The sequence below is a fragment of the Eubalaena glacialis genome, chromosome Y (assembly GCF_028564815.1).
Source record: "Eubalaena glacialis isolate mEubGla1 chromosome Y, mEubGla1.1.hap2.+ XY, whole genome shotgun sequence".
In the NCBI taxonomy this organism is placed as follows: Eukaryota; Metazoa; Chordata; class Mammalia; order Artiodactyla; family Balaenidae; genus Eubalaena; species Eubalaena glacialis.
The window spans coordinates 1,949,385-1,973,415 of record NC_083737.1 but is presented as its reverse complement, the minus strand read 5'-3'; the positions used below and the strand labels follow the sequence as shown (position 1 = coordinate 1,973,415).

The 24,031-nt window shown below is 43.1% G+C and overlaps 1 protein-coding gene across 1 annotated transcript in view; it reads left to right on the top strand.

Annotated features, from left to right (window-relative positions):
- Positions 1–24,031, top strand: part of LOC133082908 (steryl-sulfatase-like) — a 123,387-nt gene that overhangs the window by 53,139 nt on the left and 46,217 nt on the right. The window contains exon 6 of the mRNA XM_061179581.1: positions 6,675–6,811. Coding sequence (XP_061035564.1) covers positions 6,675–6,811 — 137 coding nt within the window. The remainder of the gene's footprint in view (positions 1–6,674; positions 6,812–24,031) is intronic.

Sequence of the window (24,031 nt, the reverse complement as noted above, 5' to 3'; positions counted from 1 at the left end):
GTGCTCCGCGTCTTAGAAGGGATCCCCATTATACTCACTCCTTTGTTCCCTCTGGCGAAGCGTGAGGGTGCTCTGCTCACATCCTGCATGCATCCTGCATGTGCTTCTTTCGTGGGTCCAGGCTGGGAGGGAACCTGTAGAATAGATGACCTATCTTTATATTGGGCATCCACCTACTAACAGAGGTATCCCAGACGGGGCAGATTTCCTGGGATGGGGTAACACAGGCAGTCTTGTTTGTTTCCCTTGGAGGGTCCATTCAAGGGGGCACACCCCCATGCTGTTGTACCCCCATCCTTTTAGGGCACTCCTGAGCACTTGGCATGATGACTCAGCCATGCTTCCTTGACCTGCTTCCAGGACAAGTCACGATGAACCCTTCGGCGAGGCAGTCCCCACTCATCGCCCACCTGCATCGTCCCCAGAGGTAGTCTGTGAGGATCCTTGTGTCCACTTAACTGAGCGGGCGGCCTTCTCCAGAGAGGAAGGGGCTCCGTCTAGAAAGCTGAGAGTAGACAGTGCCTCTCCTCAGTTTGTCATGAGCCTGTCCTCTTTGCCAGGGACCAAAGGGGGCATGTATAGACTTGAAGGAGGGGGACGATGAGGAGGAAGAAGACAAGAAACAGAAACAGAAGCAGAAAGAGAAGAAGAAGCAGAAACGGAAGTAGTTTGGAAATCCATCTTCTTCCCTAGCGTCCAGTCTCCTATTACAACGATTTCAATTGTTACTTCTTTCCTCCTACCTGAAGCATAAAGAAATTTGACTTTTTTTCCTATGGATGTTCAATACCTCTGGGTTAGGATACTTAACGAATGAACGCCAGGTGATTTAAAACCGGAAGCATCAAAGAATCTTGCCACCACCTGTTCCGGAGTGGGGCGTGTGGCTGGCCTCAAGCTCTTTGATTGAAGTTCAGCTGTGTGTGGAGGGTTGAGCCCGATTATGGATGGTGTCTCTAGTCGGGCGTCCTCACCGTACCCCATTGTGGGTACAAAGCCATATAATCTATAGGAGTCACACAGAGTCACAGGCAAGGCTGTCTGTGAAGGATCGTCTCACAAAGAGAGCCCGTCGTGAAGCTTCCCAGATGAGGCCATTGTGGGGAAGCTAGGGTGCTTGTGGGGAAGCAGGGGTGCTTGTCATAGCTGGAGGGGCGCCAGCATGACTAAAGTCAGGGCAGCATCTTAAATCTCATTACACAAACCGACTTTCAGACCTGGGTATCTATTTCTTTTCCCTCTGTTTTTGTGGGGAAGAGGTGGCTTTCCTGTCTTCGTTTTTATATTTAAGATATATCTTCATTTTTCTGTGGTTTTGAAAATAGCATGTGCTACTTTAAAAAATCAAAGCAGTATAAAAATATAAAGAAGTAGAAAGTTGAAATTGTTCCCAGTTTCCCCCCCACTCCCAACTAATTGTCATCCTATTAGTGGTATCTTTCAGTTAGTGGTAAAAATCCATATAGTGGGGTTTTTGTTTTTAAAAGTGTATTCTGAAGTGTTCAGTGAATCGTTTGGGACCACATGCCATAGAAAGTGTGCTTGTAAAAGCTCACCAGGTAAGTACACAGGTTACGTCTCTGCCATTGTCCACTCCTGTATCTGAATAGCACCCAGGGGACAATGGCTCAGACACCGATGCATTTATGGAAAGCGTTCACATACACTGGCGCACGGCAGGAACTTCTGGAATCTCTCTCTCTCTCCAGGAGTGAGTTCTGACTCCTACCAGGTTGAGATTCACTCTCCTTCTCTGTATCCATCCTCTGATGTGCTCCATCGTGGAACTTAAAGCAGCTGAGACCAATTATTAATGGTCTTGTCTGAACTGTGGGTTGCTGATGGCAGGAGCCGGTCCAGCTTAGCTTTATATTTTAGTGCCTGGAGTCACGTGGGCAGAATAGATGTGAAAGGCCTGGATGGATGAAGTGAACAGCAAGGCGTGTCCATCTCTGTGCGTACAGAGCGGTGGTCACACGGACTCCGGCTGGGTGACTGTTGACACCGCTACCTGGTTTATGCCTTAGTCTAATCACCAGCATCTGAGGGGTCTCAGAAGGAATCCACAGACGTCCCTATTTGCATTCCTATCATTCCCTATGCTGACTCAAATGGGGACACTCGGTGAATCATCAAGGTCAAACTTTGAGAAGAGGAACATTGTATGCAAGACCGTGGCAGACAGAAAAAAAATAAATAAATAACGCCATAGCCATCTTCTTGCCTAGGTTTCACTCACGCGTGGACGGGACGTAAATCTTTTTGATTCTGAGATTGGAGTGATTGAAGGTTGCCGGGAAGGTGCAGAGCTGCCTTCTGTATTTGGAACAAATGGAGGGAAGGCATGTAGCAGCTGAAAGTTCTATCTTTTCACACAGCGTGCGAGGCGGTGGCAATAAATTTTCAAGGGAGTTGTTTACTGAAGTGCTCCAGCTAATAAAAAAGGAGCTAAGCAGTTATGGAGAGATCTCCCTCCCGCCAACTTGCTCCAGTGTCATTTAGTTTTCAAGGTCGTAGAGAGGAAGAGAGACCTGGGCCTTCTAAACGAGGGAGGATGGCCTTTCCTGCTCTCTTGAAGGATAAGGCTGAGCAAGGGTTCCTCCCCCCCCACCAAAGAGCAAGCCGTCAGTCACGTCTCGGGGTGTGTGCAGTCACACCCCAGGGTGTGTGCAGGGCAGTGATGATGGATGTCTGTCCAGCCCGCATGCCCGTGCTGCATTGATCACACCTCTGTTCCCGGAGGGTAAATCTTCGTGGTTCGGAGTTTTTGCAGCTGGGGACGCTTCCCTAAATGTTCCAGGGTTGGTTTTTGTGTGTAAAATCTCATCAGTCTTCTTGGACACCTAGCACCTTGGCTGGTATCTGTCATGGACAGTCTACTGGATGCCAAAGAGGTTATAGAAAAATAATTCTGTATATAGGTGCATATTTGTAATCAACGCATGAATGGCCCTCTCCCCTTCCACCCAGGGTCCCCCTACATTACAAGACAAAAATCACATCCCATGGTCATTGATTGAGCCCCAAAGTGGTACCTCTTGGACTCAACTCAGCTGTTCTTCCTGCCCTCTTTATGAAGGACGTTTGTCTTGGGCTCCCTTGTTTGCTTGTTGCACCCACTTTATCCTTTGCTTTTTCATTCTCACCCCACGTTTTCAAATGCCTTCATCTTGTGATCCCTGTGATTATAAAATGCCGATAATGTTGATGGCTGCCTCTTTGCTCAGTTTTCTTTTTTTTTTTTTCCAAGCTGTTGGGCGTGCCGTAGCTCATCCTTCTCTGCCAGTCACATCCTGCATTTTAAGTTATGACCATGTACGTGCTTGGGAAGTGGAGTTTTTAAGCATCCTTGTCTATTTTCCTTAACGCTAAGTCTAAAGATAAATGGGAGAGCAGATGAGCCTCAGGTGGCAGTGAAATTGTGCCTATTCGTAAGGTAACTGTCTATTTTGGGACGAGTATGAAGAGTGAGATTTTATGTTCATTTTGGGAAGTCCAAGCCAGTTTTTAGGGCCCTAATCTGCTTCTTGAGAAGGAGGTACAGTGCATCCAGGTGTGAGGAAACGTGCGCCCAGAATGACTAGGGTGGAAATTGAACAGGCCACCTGTGTGGCCAAAGTCCATGGTGTACCATGGCTTAGTCTCACTTCCTTCAGGGTCTTCAAGGGTATGTACCCTTTGAGGTAGCCAAGGGATGCCTTTGGTACACATGCTCATGCGAAGGTCATCAGCTCAGATGACGGCTCCTGTGCATCTGTGTGCACGTGGATATCTCTTCTTTTCTTTCTGAGAGGTAACAGTGAGATTTATACAACAGAGGTTGTGGGTTCTAATTCTCCTGCCTTCAAACTCTAGTTACTGAGAGAAGTGGGGCAAGCCACTTATAACCTTTTTTTTTTTTTGCTTTCCTAGTTGTGAAATAATAACAGTATTTCTTCATTTTATACTCTTGTAAAAGAAAAAAAATGTGACAGAATTCATCTCCCAGCGCTGGAAATATAAAACAGTATTCAAGTAATCAACAACAAGTTGCTGAATTTGCTGTTTTCAGAGAACAGGAAGTGCCTGACTCACTCATAAGGGGTCTTTTGTGTTTATTTTCTGTTCCCAAAAGCGAGCGACCTTGAAGGTGTGATAATCAGTAGGTGTGAGCATTTGACCCACAAATGCAGTAGGAGCTGAAGGAACCCAGGTTGTATTCACATTAGGAAATTGAAAATGAATTTAGAGGAGTGTCATCCATTTATTTATTAGAGGTAAAGTTATGGCATTTGTGAGACCCAGTTGTAAATTTGAAGTGGTTTTGGTTATCATGAGGGGTTAGGTTAGTAAGTAAACATATACAAGCAACGTTGCTTGAATTAAATAGATTCTTCCTTTAGAACTTTTGCTCAATGGCAAAGATGTCGAACACAGGGTGTGATTCCTCCAATACAGCCAGAGACTTTTGACTTAGGTTAGAAGTTTGGAGATACATATCTACATATATAGACAGACACACACACAGACACATATGTGTGTGTGTGTGTGTATAAAATATTTATACATATATGTGTATATATATTATTTTGTATATATAAAATATATATACACGCATATATATTTTATATATATAATAATATCTGCTGTAGAGCAACTTTTACATGAACCACTTTGCATTCATGAGTCCCAAGTAGTTCACTAAAGTTCTGGGTGGTACTTTTGAAGCTGAAAAGAGCTAATGCAATATTTCATTGAATAACAGAGGTTTACGGAACCGATGCTAGCTGCCAGTCATCGTGCTGGTGCCTGGAATCCACAGATGTAGATGACATGCCCCAGCCTGTGGTCTAGTGGGAGAAGGAGAGCATATAAATGATCCTTGGGTAAACCAGCAAATGCTTTATTAGAAATTACATTCATTCACCCATTAATGCATTCATTCTCTTTTTCATTTGTGCCCTGATAGCCTTCAAAAGGGCACTCACTCAGTATTCCCTTTTAGCCAGAAAGGAATTGCTGATGGTCTCCTGGAGCAAGGTAAAGGAGGAGGCTATTACATGAAATTGAAACACAGCAACTGAGTGCATTTCTCAGAGGTCCACTAGATGTCAAGAGGAAGCGATGTGACCTATTGATCCCTTTGAGCAGACTCGGGTGTGAACCCCCAGACCTCCCCACAGTAACCGTGCTGCCTGGCAGGTGTCCCAAGGACCACATGTGCACAGGGACTTTTAACGCTCCAGCATCTGTGCTTTCTCAACAATTCCACCAGAGTGGGTTTAGTGTACTCTGAACTACGAAAAGCTCTTGCAGTACCATCCATCTCTCTCGACTAAAGTACAGGTTGAGGCCCATTCAGAGGATGTTCCATTTAACTTCCAAAATTCAGTATTGACAATGGAGTGTTCCTGCCAGGAGACTTGTTCTATAGTAGAAGGTGGGCAACATGGCGGCACACAGAGTTGAATTGGCTTTCAACTGTGGATCTAAGTAGTTGACGACTCAAGATACTGTCTTTACTAGATAGGAGCGCGCACGCATGTGTGTGTGTGTGTGTGTGTGTGTGTGTGTGTGTTTTCCAGAAAGAATACAGCTTGGTAAGTGCTTCAATTCATATAAATTTCAGAGAGAGAGGGAAGAATAGAATTCAAGAAGAAAGTAGGTCATTCTCCAATACATTTTTTTTTTTCTGAGTTGTCGCTTCGGAGAATATCTCAAGGACATAGCACATCAGTCTGCTGATCTGTAGAGGGTACAATGAGTTACCTATGGAGAGAGACTTGCCATCCCCCAAATAAGAGATTCAGTATTCGGCATCATTCAGTGGTGTTTTCTGAATTTTCAAACTGCATCTGTAATCATAGGTTGATCCTAATCAAAATGGTGGCCATATCTTCTATATCCATTCATTCATTGATGGACACTTAGGTTGCTTCCATGTCTTGGCTGTTGTGAATAGTGCTGCTATGAACATAAGGGAATGGATAAGGAAGGTGTGGTACATATATACAATGGAATATTACTCAGCCACTAAAAAGAATGAAATAATGCCATTTGCAGCAACATGGATGGACCTGGAGATTATCATACTAAGTGAAGTAAGTCAGAAAAAGACAAATATTATATGATACTGCTTATACATGAAATCTTAAAAAACGGATACAAATGAACTTATTTACAAAACAGAAGCAGACTCACAGACTTAGACAACAGACTTATGGTTACCAGTGGGGAAGGGTAGCAGGGAGAGACAGATTTTGGGACTGACACGTACACACTGCCATATTTAAAATAGATAACCAACAAGGACCTTCTGTATAGCACAGAGAACTCTGCTTAGTATCCTGTAATAACCTAAATGGGAAAAGAATTTGAAAAACAACAGATACAGGTATATGGATAGCTGAATCACTTTGCTGTATGCCCGAAACTAACACAACATTGTTAATCAACTATATTCCGATACAAAATAAAAATTTTTTAAAAGTTCACTGCCATTGTCGGAGCTGATTTAATTTTCCTTAGTTAGTATGCTGAATCTGATATTATCGTTTGAGACTGAAAAATTATAAATGCCATCTCTTTTTACCAAGGGAATAAACATTTTCACTTTCAGAATAAAAAAAAAAAAAAAAAAAAACAATGGTGGCCAACATGCTTATTTTGCTCTTGGATTTTGGTTTTTTTTTCAGGAATGCTAAGACCCCTTTCTTGCTTGTCCTGGCTTTCCTACACGTGCACACGGCTCTCTTCTCTTCGAGGGACTTTGCCGGCAAAAGTAAACACGGCGCTTATGGAGATGCTGCCGAGGAAATGGATTGGAGTGTTGGTATGTGTACCTTTATCTTCAGTCTGTCCTTCAAATGTGACTGAGGCTTTTCCTGCTTCTATCTTATTTCCTCTGAGTTTCCACCTATGTCCCCGATGCCTTTAGAGACAGCACGTGCTTTTTGTTTTTGTGTTTCAAAAAAAAGGAAGCCAAACAAGCACTAAGTGTGAAAGGTAAGCAGAATATAAAAAGCATCTCAGCCCCGAGTCCATGCTTGTGGTTACCAATGGATACAGCACCAGGAGGAGTCTGGGTCTGTGGGCTGGTGATCAAAGAGATGAACGAAGAAAAGGAGTCAGAGCATTAATCCTTATCATTCTTTCAGCAATTCAATGTGAACAACCCCTTGTCTGTAGCAAAGTTAGGCACAGGGTAGATTCGGGAGACAGAGGACTTGCCATGGGCTACGGCCTTGGTGGGTCTCGATGCAGTAGCCCTGGGGTCTTTCCTGGATGCTGTGAGCCCCACTGTGTTTCCTTCTTCTCCAGCTTGTGTTCTTCTTGCTGCGTCTGTGAGGATGGCAGGGATTGCCTTGCTCTCTGTGTCCCTTCTCCCTAAGCAGATTACCCTATTTCTGAGAAACGTAGCATGTTTTTCAGAGGTACTGGGAAGACTTCCTTCTGAGGTTTCCTTTTTAAACGGTGTCTTGCATATTGACGCGAGATCATGGTGACCGTGCTTTCTTCTGCACAGCTAAGCAGTCTCAGGTCTATTCCACAGAGTGTAGGGGAAGCCAGGGTATGTGGGTTAAGCAAAGGGATGGAAAATCAGTGGGTTCTGAACTTCGCATTCACTTCCTGTCTATCCCAGAGATGTCTCTTACGGTGACGTTGCTCGCTCCATCTGGACAAAATTGGACAAAATTGAGCAAATGGCACCCGTGAACAGGTTGCTTAAGATTTTTGCATATTTCCTTTCTTTTCCTCCCCCCCCCAACTCCTCTCGTTCTTCCTTCCTTTTCTTTTTATGCCCTGGATTGATAGTTTTTTCATCGAGATGTTTGAACATGGCCGCAGAGTTTCTTGGTTGGTTTGTATTAAAAGCAAACTGAGCGTGATTTGGTCACCAACGTTGGGAATGACAAGAACAAGTTTTGTTTCGTTTAAATCTTCTAAGGAGCACCGTCTTTTGGACAAGATGACTGTACCCTTATTCTAGCTTCTAGCTCTTTCTGTTACTATCTCCGTGAACTTGAGAGATGTCTTAAACCTGTGGGCCTGATGAATTCAGACAAGGTAACTTCCAAGTTTCTTTCCTTTCTAACCTTCTCTGTGATGCTGTCAGATAACAGAAGTGAGTACAGATGGTGAATACGTACTAGGAAAAACAAAACCAGAACAACCTGCCTAATAAGATTCATAAGAAGAATTCGTTGTACTTAGGGCTTTGACATACACCCATACAAGCCTGCCTTCTTTCATTTTTCATTCTTAAAACGTTGCATGTAAATTAGTTTACATTTTCCATACCGTAGTAGTGTAAATCAGTAGAGTACTTCGTAGTGTGAGTCAGTAGAATATTTTATCTCTTTAATGAGCGTTATATGTTAGTGTAACAGGTTTCGTGTACAGCTCTCTGACGTTTGTTGGCTAGCGAGCAAACTCATGCTGGTGTCATCACACTTACTGATTAATTTTTATTTAATTAGAGCAGTACATATGCCTACCCTGACTCATTAAAAAAGTCTAACTTCCAATGTGTTCCTGCTACTGGTCCCTCTTGAATAAAACAGAGAATGTTTTTTAATCTTCGAGATCTGCGTTAGACCCTGATATCATATTAATAGATGATTGTGTTCTTTTTTTGCCAAAAAATAAAAACCCTTCCCTTAAGCCATTACATTCATTTCTCAGGATGTTTCTGTTGTTTTACAAATACCTCTGAGCATTTGGAGGAATATTCCTTCTTTCCAAAAAGAGCCTTTTATTGTCACACAGAAGGGGACGGTAGCACTCTGGATAATTTTGTAATAAAATAACATGAGAGTATTGGCTTAAAAAGAAACGCTGCTAGTACCATGGGCAGCTGAGCTACAAGATGTTACCCAGAGAGGGCACGTCTCTGTCCTTTAGAGCATTTTCTTTCTAAATGTTTGGAGGCAACATCGTTATATGCCACATAACTTTCCCCACTGTGGGTTTCTCTGTACCTGTGAAGGCAAATTCATAAAAAGAACCTTTCTTATTTAATTGTCCGCCATGGCCAATCTCACCCCCTGTCATGGTGCTGGATGGCCTTATTTTTACCTGTATGATCGCTGTAGCTTGTATTGTTACCATGACGCAGGAAGGACTGACCGCACATACGTGGTGTAAGGTCTACGCCATGGAGCTCGCGGTAAAAGCTGGCAGGGGTAGCTGAAATCCTGAAACTCGAATACTGCCATGCAGTTCGAGGGGTGGGCAATGTTCTAATTAGGACAGCCACCGCCTACGAAGTGCGTGCCCTGCACCCGGTCCGGGGCTTCACAGGTGTCCCCTCCCTTCGTGCTGCCAACAATCAGGGCAGCATTCCTGCTGCGTCAGAGTGGTATACAGTCGACAATAAGTCACAGGGAAAGAGCTGGTTCCTTCATTCGTCACCTCTAGTAGATGCCATTTGTGTGCCTAACATTTTTTTTTTTTTTTTTGAGGGAGAATGCAATGATGATGAGACCTTGGCTTAAGAGAATTTAGGGGCTCCTAAGGGATTTAAGATTCTTCCAGGTGATCTTGTAATAACCCAGAGCAGAAAGGAATGAATGAATGTCCCGAGGGAGGTGCAGATAACGCTCGAGTGGTTTCGCAGGGGAAGGATCTCCGTATGTGACCAGTGGCCGGCCTCACCATTTCAGCAGGGCACACTTACGGATGAAGCCTTTGGGCAGTCGTGGCTCTGTTGCCGAGTCTGATTTTCCGCTTCTCAAGCAGCAGAGCTTTGGGGGAGGAACAAATGGGTAAAATCACAGTGTTTTCCAATGCACTCCAAGTATTTTTTCTTTGGGGGGGCGGGGCGTGCGTGTCATTCTAGCTGTTGTAATGACATCTACCGGAGACCTGTGAATGAGTGGGGGGCAGAGGGAGTGGGTGGAGGGATGGAAGTGGTTCCCGCCAGTGGTTTGTTATCTGTGACGTGTCCCCGTTTCAGTGCTGACAGCTGCAGGGGGTCGGGTGGAATTTGCCTGCAATGGGCTTTTGTTTCGCTCAGGATGAGACTAGCAAATTCTGTAACCTACAGAGAGAATGCAAGTCGAGAACAATGAGGTGAACGTTAAAATAAATCTCTGACTTCAAATCAAACCTTTCAATTAAAAAAAAAATCCCTGCCACTTCTAAGGGTTGGGACCCAGTGGCTTACGTGAGATTCTTTCTTTCAAACAAAAACACTAAGTCTTTTTCTTACGTGGAAGGAACACCGACCTTCTTAGTGGGACCCCGGAAGTCTTCAGGAGTTTGGTTGTCAATTGCTTGGGGTCTGAGATCTGGCACCCCCACGGGCCGTGTCTGATAAGGCAACCTCAGTTTCTTCTCCTAGTGATTTTCCCGTTGGGGCTCTGGGCAGTGCCACCATGTGTGGGTACAGGAATGGAACAGCGAACCCGGCGGAAGGAAAAATAATGGATGAATTCATGAAAGGCGAGCTGGGGGGATGGTACAGAATGAATCCTTTTCCGTACCTGCCGTGTAGTCAGCCATGTGCCACAGAGCTTTTGGCCACACGTCAAATCTGTCTTGACAAATGGAGAATGCATTGGAAAGCCTCATTTAGCAGGAGGTCAGGATGGTCCCAAGAAACCCAAGGAAACTCTGAAAATAAGAAGGCTTAGGGATTGGTCCAAGTCTCTCAAACATACAGCATAATTCTCACCAGGGTTTGGCTTACTGGACATAGGTCTAAGGAATGATCCGTTTAAAAACGGACTGTTTCTAAAACTCTTGGATTAAAATAGTTGTTGGAGTCTGAAATGCAGCGTATGGTGAATAACCCCTCAGCGACAGGTGCATTTACTCAGGCAAAAGTGCTCTGGTTGAGTTTCTGTAGAAGACACCCTCTTTAGAATGCTATAGACAGGCCCATAGTAGGTACCCAGTAAGTAATTTTTCAAGGTCAAGTCATGGGGAGCAGGTGCCTGTTAGTTGTAAGGCCCTGACTGTGGTGCTGGAATTGCTAGGAAAGCATGGCTTTTTCTTACACATGTGGATACTGGTCCAAAACATGTGGGAGTGGATTCGATGGCTTTGCAAGAATATTAAAAGCAGTCGAGCACCTTGTGACTGAAGATTTATCTCCATCTTAATCCAGGATAAAAGTTTGGAAATCCACCTCCCTGTTTCTAGTTCTCGAGAACTAACGTTGCAACGTCGATATTCTTTGCCCTTCTTCTGTTCCGTGGAGAGTGTCATCTGAGCTGTAAGGTTGTGTGTTTCGCTTGGGATTCGGTACATCAATTTTCCATCTTGAATTTTTAAAATGCTCTTATTCTTGATAAATGAGACCTTCTTTAAAACGTGAAAATCTGTACTCAGCCGTAAAAAGGAACAGAATCGGGTCATTTGTAGAGACGTGGATGGACCTAGAGACGGTCATACAGAGTGAAGTAAGTCAGAAAGAGAAAAACAAATATCGTATATTAATGCATATATGTGGAATCTAGAAAAGTGGTACAGATGAACCTATTTGCAGGGCAAGAATAGAGACGCAGACATAGAGAACAAATGTATGGACACCAAGGGGGGAAGGGTGGGGTGGGATGACTTGGGAGATTGGGATGGACATATATACACTACTGTGTATAAAATAGATAACTAATGAGAACCTACTGTATAGCTCAGGGAACTTTCTCAGTGCTCTGAGGTGACCTAAATGGGAAGGAAATCCAAAACAGAGGGGATTATATGTATACGTATAGCTGATTCACTTTGCTGTACAGTAGAAACTAACACAACATTGTAAAACAACTATACTCCAATTTAAAAAAAAGTGAAAATCATATGCTTGCTTCTGAGGCATCCTGAAAATGGAAGGGCAGGTAGGCATTCAAAGGAAGGGCAAAACAGGAGGAATCCCCAAAAGAAAAATGAAAGAACAGCCAGAGGATGAGAATAAAGACTAGGGGAAGTAGGGTCATGGCCCTCAGGGGTGAAGAGCATCTCAAGGAAGGAGGATTAGCACCAACCAGGACTTCTGAGCCATCGTGTAAGGAAGAGGTGAAAAGGGAGCACAGCGCATTCAGCGACCGTGAACTTTAGGATTGCATCAGATTGCAAAGCGAGGGATGTTTGAGGAGCTGGCGGTCAATGAGGTTGGATGTCCCTTTTTTTTATCATTGAAGTATAGTTGATTTACAATGTTGTGTTAGTTTCATGGATATTCCTTTTTAAGAAGCACAGAGGAACTCGAACACAGGGATGACTTATCAGACTGTGTCGAGCTCAGCTCTGTTTGGAGACTGTGATTTGAGTGTCGGCATCCATATGGGGGGACTGAGTGATTTTCAGTCCAGTGCAGGGGCAGAGAGAAGGATCATGGAGTTGACGGACGATTGAGATTTTGCTGGGGTATACCACAAAACGCGACTGGACGTGAGAGTTGGGTGGTCATCAGGAGAGCGACTGGGCTGGCAGAGTAGGGGAGGGGAAGGAAGAAGGAAGGGGACTGGTGGCTTGGGAGGTGACAGGTTGGAGGTCCAAATCGGATGGTAGGAAAGGTGTTGGCAGGCTAGGACAAGGTGAAAGTGTTTACATTTCAGGAGTAGAACAATTCCAGCTGTTCCCAGATCCATGGCATGTATTTAGTTTGTTTTTTTTTTTTTTGGGCTGCGCAGCGTGGCATTCGGGATCTTAGTTCCCCGACCAGGGATGGAACCCGTGCCCCCTGCAGTGGAAATGCGGAGTCTTGACCACTGGACCACCAAGGAGGTCCCTGCGGCATGTATTTAGGATGATGAGTGAAAGACTAGGATACACTCTTCTCACGTCAAGAGATGAAGTAACTGGGAAGCCAGGGTGTTCCGCGGGCACCTTTGGGGTGACAGGGCTGCACCAGAGATGGAGACCTTGGCCGTCCTGTGATTGTTAGGGCTGAGGAGCTTCATTCCCTTTCAGAGTGGCGGTTTACGGCTGGGCGGGGGGCTGGAGGGCTAATGGTGGACTTTACAGGGAGAAATGCAGAGTCATTAGGGACCACGTGCTCAGGAGCTGAACTTCCAGTTTCGTCAGTTGGACAGTCACAATCGAGGCTTGGAAATTATTGCAGGGGTGGGTCACCAGTGGAAGGTCCCAGTTTTTCAGAGGTTTCAGGGAGGAACAGGGGTGGTCCATGTGCCCTAAAAGCTCCCAGCCCTGTGCAGCCAAGCCCCACCTGTCAACTCAGGGACGCAGAGGCGGTATTAAGAGCTGGGTGCTCGTAACATGTGGATTGTTGTCACTTTGTAGCCATTGGGCCCGAGGTCGTGAGCAGTGCTGGGGGTGCACTTTGAGGTCATAGGAACCAGAACGTGAAGAGTTCCATCATAAAACTCTTAAGCTTCTGAAGGAAAGCACGTGTATTGCCCAGTCTTCTGCAGCAGAGGTTGGAGGTGGTGGGAATTCTTAAATGTGTTTGTTTTTTTTATTATTGTTTGCATTTTTGTTTAAAAATATGCTCTGCATGAAGGGATGCTCAACGTAGCTAATTATTAGAGAAATTCAAATAAAAACCACAATGAATCAGAATGGCCATCTAGCCATCGTCAAAAAGTCTATAAATGCTGGAGAGGGTATGCAGAAAAGGGGACCCTCCTATACTGTTGGTGGGAATGTAAATGAGTGCAGCCACTGTGGAGAACAGTATGGAGGTTCCTTAAAAAACTAAAAATAGTTGCCATATGATCCAGCAATCCCACTTCTGGTTATATATCCAGAGAAAATTGTAATTCGAAAAGACACATGTACCCCTGTGTTCATTGCAGCACTATTTACAATAGCCAGCATGTGGAAACAACCTAAATGTCCATCGACAGATGAATGGATAAAGAACATGTGGTACATATATACAATGGAATATTACTCAGCCATAAAAAAGAATGAAGTAATGCCATTTGCAGGAACATGGATGGACCTAGAGATTACCACACTAAGTGAAGTAAGTCATACAGAGAAAGACAAGTATTATATGGTACCACTTATATGTGGAATCTAAAACTAATACAAATGAATCTATGGATAAAAGAGAAACAGACTCACAGACGTAGAAGACAAACTATGGTTATCCAAGGGGAAAGGGTTGGGGGAAGGATAAACTAGAACAAACTTAAAAGAAAAGATTGCTAGATTTAATGACAAAATCTGTTATTTCCTGATGTCAAAAGAAGAAGCTAACTAGACCAAAATCAGTTAAAAAGCTTTTGCGACATCTATGTAAAATGAAAAGAAAATCTATGTGATACAGAAAGAGCTCATACAAAGAAATTGATAAAAAGATAAGTATCAGAAAAAATGAGTTGTACCCATTTGTAGTATCAGCTCACCACAAATTGCTAGCATTATGATTTCTAAAAAAAAAACACCCCCCCCAAAAAAAACTTTGTTAATGAGTGAAAGAGGGCATCTTATGATATTTTTTATTTTTTAAATTTTTTTATTGAAGTACAGTTGAAGTAAAATATTATATCACAGGTGTACAGTATAGTGATTCACCATTTTAAATGTTATAATCCACTTATAGTTATTATAAAATATTGGCTATATTCCCTGTGTTGTACATTCTTGTAGCTTATTTTATACCTAATAGTTTGTACCAAAAGAGGGCAACTTTTTTGAAAGTTACATATGCCGTACCATATTGATTCCTAAAGAGGTCAGTTTTCTTCCTTTTTTTAATTAAACAACAAAAATACTGTTGTCTTTTATCAAGTGGGGTCAGTACATTTTCACAAGCCCCATCCTCCAAGGATGATATGGTAAGGAGCTCCAGCAGCTGAATTTTTCACGAGGTCACCTCTGCTAACCATACTTCTGAGTTTAGCTTACAAAGTGTATTTTAAATATTCAGCCAACCCTTCTTCTGAATCCCAAGCCATCAATGGCACAATTATTAAAACTCAACTCAAGCAACAAATTGGCTCTTATTTTCTCACTGGGGCTTTCCTTCATTGAAAATTCCCTTTGGGAATTTTGAAAAAATTTTAAGTCATCTGGGAGAGAGAGCGAGTGTGTGTGTGTATGTGTGTGTTTACACTTGTCCTTTTGCATTTTCTCTTCAGCTGCATCCTTAATAACACACCTTAAAAAATGCATGAGTTTGTAAAATTTGCTTAATTCAATAACTTCCGTGGGATGCTAATTCCCCAAAGTGGAAATTGAATTTTTTAAAAAGGAAATGCACCAATTTATTCCGGACAATCAAATCTTAGCTATATGCTTGGGACGGCAGCTTAGCTCTGAATCAGATAAACTATGACCTCCAGTGCTATCACCATGATCCCTGGTTACCGAGATAATCAGGAAACAGAGCCTGCAGACGGCATCATCCCTGGGACTTTTGACAGGGTCTGGTATTACAAAAACCTCTGCCTAATGAATAGATTTTTCATTCAAGCAGATCTAGACAGGAGAGAAATGAAATCCTTTCCATTACAGACCACTGTTTACCTGAGTGCAAGATACATAATGAGGTTTTGAAATTTAAAGAAAACATTGAACAGGAAATGATGACAACCTGTACGTTGTAAAGGAATGACTAATACAGACCCACCTACATATCATTCTCTTTCCACGATTGTCAAATCTATTTAATAAAAACACAGGATAAAAAAATACTACTATTCTCAATTAACAAAGATAGACACTAAGTTTCAGGACATGTACCAAAAAATTAAGAAAATGTGCTGTTAGGCTGTTTGGGAGAGCTTACTGTGAACTTTCAAAATGCAGGGCTTCTGCAAATAGTATATGGGGTATTGTTACTGGAATATAGGTTTATTTTTTAAATTTTATTGAAGTATAGTTGATTTACAATGCTGTGTTAATTTCTGCTGTACAGCAAAGTGACTCAGTTATGCATATATATATATATATATATATATATATATATATATATATATTCTTTTTCATATTCTTTTCCATGATGGTTTATCATAGGATATTGAATATAGTTCCCTATTCTGTGCTCTATAGTAGGTCCTTGTTGTCTATCCATCCTATATATAATAGTTTGCACCTGCTAATCCCCACCTCCCAATCCATCCCTCCCCCACCCCACTCCCCCTTGGCAACCACAAGTCTGTATGTCTGTGAGTCTGTTTCTGTTTTGTAGATAAGTTCATTTGTGTCACATTTTAGTTCCACATGTAAGTGATACCATATGGTATTTGTCTTTCTCTGTCTGACTTATTTCACTTAGTATGATCATCTCTAGGTCTAGCCATGTTGCTGCAAATGGCATTATTTCATTCTTTTTGATGGCTGAGTAATATGGAATATATTTATTGAGGTTCATACTCCTTGCGGCCTTGAAGGAAATGAATTTATGATACATGAAAATCAAATCACCTATGCCAAGATTTCCCATTATTGACAACTTCTGAAGTGTATGTTTCAGGAGTTCTTTGTGAATGACAAGGCATGGGTTGGCGGACACAGGGGGTGTGAAAGATCACTGGCCAGCCCGGAATCATGCTTTCTTCTGTGCCGCTACTTTGGGGCAGTTTTCTATTCCTGCAGGGGCTGTCGTGTATCAGGACGAGGTCACCCTTGAGTTCTGGGCTCCACAGAATTCAAGAGCAGAGTTCTGAGGGCCCTGTCTACCTGCATCTCGTATACCCTTTTGTAAGAGAAAAAAAGTTTTTAAATTGTTGTCAGTGTCATCTGTATTTTTTATTTTAAGTTGAATGTTTTCCTCACTAGGTGTAATTCTTTTTCTGATGTCCAAAGTCATCCATATTATGAAAAACCAAGGAATGCAGACACAAGCAAGAGAAAGGGATAGCCCCATGTGACCCCACCCTTATTAGATAACCTCGTTCATGGATCACTCCATAGCTTTCCTGTCTTATATGTTGCCAATACTATATAAGAAGACTAAGATGCAATCCTTATTATTGAGAGTGTTTTATACAAACTCTATACACTGTTTTGCAATTTTCATTTTCCACTTACCTATATACTTAGGCATTTTTCAATATCAGCATTTCAATCTTCATGTCCTTGCTCTTAGACTATGGTTTACTTAATCAGTCCCCTGGGAGGGACATCTGAGTTCCCACCAACTTTTTGTTTTTCCATTTCAAGCAATGCTATCATGAGTATTCTTCTCTGTATGTCTATATGAACTTGTTGGAGCATTTTTTTAAAGAAAAAATTCCCAAAATTAAAATGCTGGATCAAGGAATCTTTAAAAATTGAGTTTTAGTAGAGACTGAGTAAAATGTCTTACCCTTGTTTTTCCCGCAACAGTGGGACACCCACTGAGGATCTATGAGAATGCTAATTTCCTCATAATCTTACCAACTCTGGAATTATGATTGTAACAGCGTGACTGTGAAAGTATTGGGTTGGCCAGAAAGTTCGCTCAGGTTTTTCCATAACATCTTATGGAAGCCCGAACGAACTTTCTGGCCAACCCAATATTTTTACTTGTAAATTTGTCAGGTGGAAAATACTCTTTCATTACTTAAATTTCTCTTTCTGCTGCATGTGAAGTTGAGACTACATTTTAGTCCAGGGTTGTATTTTTTTCTCCTAAGAATCCCCTGTTCATATTTTTTGGCCACTATTCTATTGGATTGTGGGTCTTCTTCTTGTTGATTTGTATGGGCTTTTTACATATTAAGGACATGAATAGTTTACTTGTATGTTGCAAATATTTTTCCTGCTTTTTTGTTTGCAGTTTCATTTTATTTATAGAGTCTTTTGTGATGAATTCCCATGGTCAGATTTGACTGCCTTTCTTTCATGACTTTGGGGATTGATAACTGGCTATCATTTGTCTTATATTTCCTCCCATTATGTTTATGGTCTCATGCATTACAGTTAGGTGTTTAATCTATGGAGAGGAATGTGTGTGTGTGAGTGTGTGTGTGTGTGTGTGTGTGTGTCCCCATGAATTGTCATTTGTCCATTATTATAGGTATAGGTCTTGGTTGGGTAGCCCACCTGGCTGGTGTGGGACCTCGCAGAACTTGAGTAAGATGGGTGTTTGTGGCCCGATGCTGTACCTTGCCTCTGGGCAGCAGGCATCAGGTCAGGCCCTTTCTTCAGGTCTCTGTGGATTTCACAACAGTGGCGTCCTTACAGCCACTGTATATCAGGTGTCTGTAGTCCGGGGGTCTCCTCCCATGGGGACCAGCACGGGACGATTGACAAGGAGGGTCTACCCTGTGAGTGGACATGGGGATCGGCTCACATCTGTCCTGACACCCCCGGAGGTTGGTGTCAAGCATCTTAGGGCAGACAGGGATGGCAGCCACACCCCTTCCACTACCTGTTTCTCTTTGGTGTTACTGTCCCACCTGGCCGGGGACACAAAGCCTTCAGATCATGCAGGGGAGAGGCTATCCCCAAATACCCCCAAAGGGAGGTCCCTGCTCAGCTCCTAAATGTCTTTGTGGGCAGTGAGGAGGGAGCAGTTTGGCAGGTGCCGTGTTCCCACCTGCCCTCACCTGTGCGGATCCCACCTGCATCCAAAGCTCAAGGTGCACGCCTGGGATCCTGCTCTGCCTTCCCCTGATGGTCCGGAATTGGTCTTGTTCCTTCTAGATGAGTCACCTTTTCAAAGAGAGTTAGGACACACATTCACCCTGTTTCTAGAATCCTCAAAAAACAGAGTGAAAGCTATATCGATTTTTACTTTTAGAAGATGGAAAAAAATACGGGATTGTTGGAAGACATTTATAACCATGTTTCTGAGTGTGTGGTTTCAACAAAGGCAGGCAATTCATGAGCTGAGCCCTTTCTTCCAGGTAAGACAGTTCTCAAAAGGCTGTTAGGATATACCCAGAGAAAACCATAATTCAAAAAGACACATGCACCCCAATGTTCATTACAGCACTATTTACAATAGCCAGAACATGGAAACAACCTAAAGGTCCATCAACAGATGAATGGATAAAGAAGATGTGGCACATATATACAATGGAATATTACTCAGCCATAAAAAGGAACGAAACTGGGTCATTTGTAGAGATGTGGATGGACCTAGAGACTGTCCTACAGAGTGAAGTAAGTCAGAAAGAGAAAAACAAATATCGTACATTAACGCATATTTGTGGCATCTGGAAAAATGGTACAGATGAACCGGTTTGCAAGGCAGAAATAGAGACACAGACGTAGAGAACAAACATGTAGACACCAAAGCGGGGGAAAGCGGGGGTGGGATGAATTGGGAGATTGGGATTGACATATATACACTACTGTGTATAAAATAGATAACTAATGAGAACCTGCTGTATAGCACAGGGAACTCCACTGTACAGTAAAAACTAACACAACGCTGTAAAACCACTATACCCCAATAAAAAAAAAATTAAGTTAAATTTTTTTGAAAAAGGCTGTTAGGGATGGAGTTGCTCTTGGCTGTGTTCAGTGAGAGGTTTGGTGTTGTGTTCTTGCCTCTAGTCCTGGCCCTTGTGGTTTTCACTGCGTCTTCAGACTTTGTCCTGTTGTCACACCGCCACCACCTGGCTCCCTAGCAATACTGATGCTCCCGATAGTAAGCGTGTGCATCTTCTCTCACCTGCCACTTACTCTCTCCAGGTGCCGTGCCTCCGTAGCAAACCCCATGTAGTCCTGTGGGGTGGGTGCTGCATTACCCCATTTTACAGATGTGCAAACCAAGGCACACAGGTGGAACCGGCTTGTCTCAGCAAGCTCTCACAGCTGGCAAGTGACAGAGGCAGAATTTTGATGCAGGTTCATGCTGTGACACCCCACATAGTGTTACTTGTGACAGATGTTGTCGTGAGACGTGGCTTCTGCATCTTGACGGCAGTGGGGCTGTCAGGGAAGGGCGTAGACTTTGGAACCAGAGGCCCGAGGTTCCACCCCACCTCCTCCACACCTGGGTAAACCGGGGCAGGTTACCTCTCTGGTTGGACCTCTATTTCCTCATCTGTAAAATGGGATTCTAACATTGCCTATCCAGTTGCAAACTGGTATATATATGTACATCTGGAAAGCTTAGCATAAACCGTAATGGAAAAGAACATGAATATGTATAACTGAGTCACTTTGCTGTACACCAGTAATCAACACAACATTGTAATTCAACTATACTTCAATAAAAAGTAAATTAAAAGAGAAAAACTTTGCAAAAACAAACAAACAACAACAACACTGCCTCTCTTGCTGGGCCATCTTGGAAACTGTCCAGGATGTGTTAAGACCTCTATAGCTGTCCGTCAGGATTATGACAGCTACACACACAGCTTCCATTGTGTGTGTTCACTTCACCGTCTCTCCTCGAACTATACTTTCTTAGTCTTTTTTGGTGGGAAAGGGGAGCAAATGGCCTCTGCTGTCGTGGGCGCCAGTTTCATGTGTTAGAGTCTTGTGACATCCTGTTGGTTTGATGTGTAGCCGTGAGAAAATGGAGTAAATGTGACCGAGTTCAAGCTCGTACCGCTCCCCGCACAGCGCGCCGATAAATAGAGAGACGAGTTATTGGGGCAAGGGGTAGCGACTTTATTCGGAAAGCCAGCAGACCGAGAAGGTGGTGGGCTAGTGTCCCAAAGACCCATCTTCCCCAAGTTAGAGTTCAGGCTTCTTTTACACCAAAAGAGGAGGGAGTAAAGTCAAACATTTTCTGGTGCTGGTCAGCCTCTGGAGGGGATGTGTTCATTGCTTCCTTCTTGCAGTCGTTCACAGGGGGGACCTGGTCAGGATGTTTCCTGTGAGCTAAGCAAAGGTATTTTAGCTTCATGCTCATGACCTGGAAGGCAGGGTCCCCAGAGGTGGGCCATTAGGTATATAGGCACCATCCCTTTAGTGATGAACTTGTAATAGAATAGAGAGGTTCTTCCCTATTACATCAATAGCATCTTTCCATAGTCTTTGCCATCTGAGATCACTGGAACATGACTCTCTGCGTACAGGCTGTAGGAGCTGCATCTCCAAGAAACCCTGTGGATCGGGAATACAGGGTCACTGACTGAGTCTGTGGGGAGATAACTGTGTGTGGTTGCAGGTGGTTTCTGGGCTGACCCACTTGGCTGCATCTCAATATGGCGGCCGTAGCCCTGGGTTGGGGGCAGTTATGACTTTATGCTCTTCAGTTACCTTAGGATGGAAGCATTTGGGACGGAAAGTCTCTTTACAGAGGACTCTATAAGTCATTTGATTTGCTCCCAACCGGTAGAGAAAAAGCGAAGCCAGGTCATCAAGTAGCATATATCCCTAAACAAACTCTTTCTCCAACCAAAATGGATCCTTGTTCATTGGGTACCCCAGATACCACTGATGCAAAAAAACTAAAACAGAACAAAGCTCTGTCGTTTCTGGAGTTTGCTGGGTGCTTGCTGCACTTAACAGAAAATTTCATTTATTAAGGTCACTGACAGCAGATGCACCCATCGACTCTAATTTACAGAAAAATGTGCATGTTTATCAATTACTTAACTTTTAAAACCAACACTCAGTGACATTCAGCTCCATGATCTGCTGGCAAAATGTGACTTCGGCAACGCGTTCTCATTCCCAGTTCATAGAAAATTGTTAGAGAAGGAGCAGTGTTGTCACAGTATTTTTTCATTCTGAAGTAAGACAATACCAGGAGAGAGCAAAAGTGACAAAATTACAACATTTTAAGCCTTTTAATTTTGATCATTTGAAGGTAGAATTGCCCGTCAGATAACTCTGTCGACATCCCCGTTGCCTGCCTGCCAGATTTCATCGGTAACAGCCATCTTATAAATGCATTTATGCATCTGATTTTTAGCAAGTAAATAAGCCGTGCATTAGGAAGAGGGAAACCTACAAGAAATAAGCATCTTTTGACAATCTTGGAAGCTTTGAGCACTGACTTTGAGAAAAGTCATTTTGCTTTGTCTCTACAACTTGGCATTTGGGTTTTGCTTGGTGCTGCTTTGCAGTTAAGCCAAGGGGAAGAAGAGAAAGGAAAGGGCATTGCTGTTTATTTTGAAATAGAAGGAATGACCATAGATGCTAGTAGCGTAGATGCTTCCATTCTTTGACACCTCATCCCCATTCGGGGATGCTTCTGTACAAAACAGCTGTTCTACACAGGAGTGAGGCTGGCTCAGACATCATTGGCTGAGGAGGAAGCAGTCCGTTCAATTGGGGTGAAAGAAAGGGAACCTGTCCACTCTGAAAAACAGTGTGGTACCTTTTTAAAAAAATTCTAAACATATATCAACCATTAACCCAGCAATTGCACTCCTGAGCCATTATCCCAGAGAAACGAAAATATATGTTTAGACAAAAATCTTTACATAAATGCTTATAGCATTTTTGCCTATAACAGCCCTGAACTGGAAACAACCTATAAACAAACAATGGTACATCCATACCAGCATGAAAAAAGGAATGAACTTGTGATACCCACAACCTGGATGAATCTTAAAGGGATTATGCTGAATGAAAAAAAAAAAAAGTCTAAAACGTTTACCTACTGCGTGATTACATTTAGGTAACATTCTTGAAATGACAAAATTATAAAAATGGACGACAGATTAGTGGATGCCAAAGATTAAGGAAAGGGTAGGGGCCAGAGGGAAGTGAATGTAGCTATGAAAGTGCAACCATAGATCCTTGCTGATGGAAACCTTTTCCATTGACATTGACTGTATCAATGTCAGTATCCTAATTGTGATATTCTGCTAGAGTTTTGCAAGATGTTACCATTGGGGGAAACTAAATACCTTACAGTGGATCTCTTTGTATCATTTCTTACAATCGCCTGTGAATTTATAATTATCTCAAAAGAAAAAGTTCACTTAAAAATTAAATAAATTTTAAAAATTGTTTTAAAAAGAAAGGGAACCTGTGACCAGGACAGTATAAATAGACTTCGGACACGCTCAGGTGTTGTGAGTGCTGACGGCACCCAGGGTAGAATATACACCCACCTGCATGTGTGTGTGCGTGAGCGTGGTGCACGGAACTACAAATCATGTGCTACACGTGTCCTTCCCCTCACCCCGCACAAGCCAGGACGTCCCTTAGCTCATTGTGGCTACGCAGGGGGCCTCCACTTGCCGTCATCCGTCGCTCTGTTGTGCGTGACCTTGTTTGGCATGTCATGCCACGTGCCGGGATGCCCATCCTCAGAATGGCCATCGCCTGGGGTAGGGTCTTTATTCTCACGGGAGAAAGGTTTTAAACCCTCTGCTCAGAATCTCCCTAGAGTCCCATGTGGAGCATTTCCTAATCCGAAGGACGGCTCTTCTTCATTTGCTGCTTGGCAGGTCTGGGTGGTGCTGGAGGTGAGGTCACTGGTCAGGGTCTGATCTTCCCGTGCACGCTGTCTAAAGGATCACCCATCTGCTGTTTGCCATCAGTTTCTCATTCTTCTCTTAAAGCAGCCTAGGGAGAGGCTGGAGGGCTTGCCCTTGTTTTAGGAGGGAGAAGAATGATCTCCAGGTCGACGGCTGCTTAACCACTGGAGATCAACTCTGCAAACCCCATTAAGTCTCCGATGCTGTCTACACTGCAGAATCAGACGTCTACACACCTGGGCTGCCTCCTGAAGTCTGATACTTGAACCCCATGCCCACTGACCATGAACCCCTCCAACATGTTTATTGGGCTTCTTTACATGGATCTTTATAAAGAGGAGAGAAATGGAATCCTAACCTAGAGGCAATGTAAGAAAGCGTGGTTAAGACAAAGGCACATTATGGCCACAGGGGACATAGAGAGTAGAGCCATTTAATCGTCCCCCTTCACCGCGCTTGTATAGGTGGCGGTGTTGAAGTTCTTTTCTGCTCTATTCCTCCATGACCCCTGCCCCATCCATTGTCCACCAAGGTGACACATCCCTCACTTGCTGTAGTGAGTCCTGGGCTCTGCTCTCAACTGCATCCATTTTATGTATTTACTTACTTATTTATTTTTTATTGAAGTATAGTTGATTTACAATGTTGTGTTAATTTCTGCTGTACTGCAAAGTGATTCATATGTATATATATTCTTTTTCGTATTCTTTTCCATTATAGTTTATCACAGGATATTGAATACAGTTCCCTGTGCTCTACAGTAGGTCCTTGTTGTTTATCCATCCTATATATACTAGTTTGCATCTGCTAAC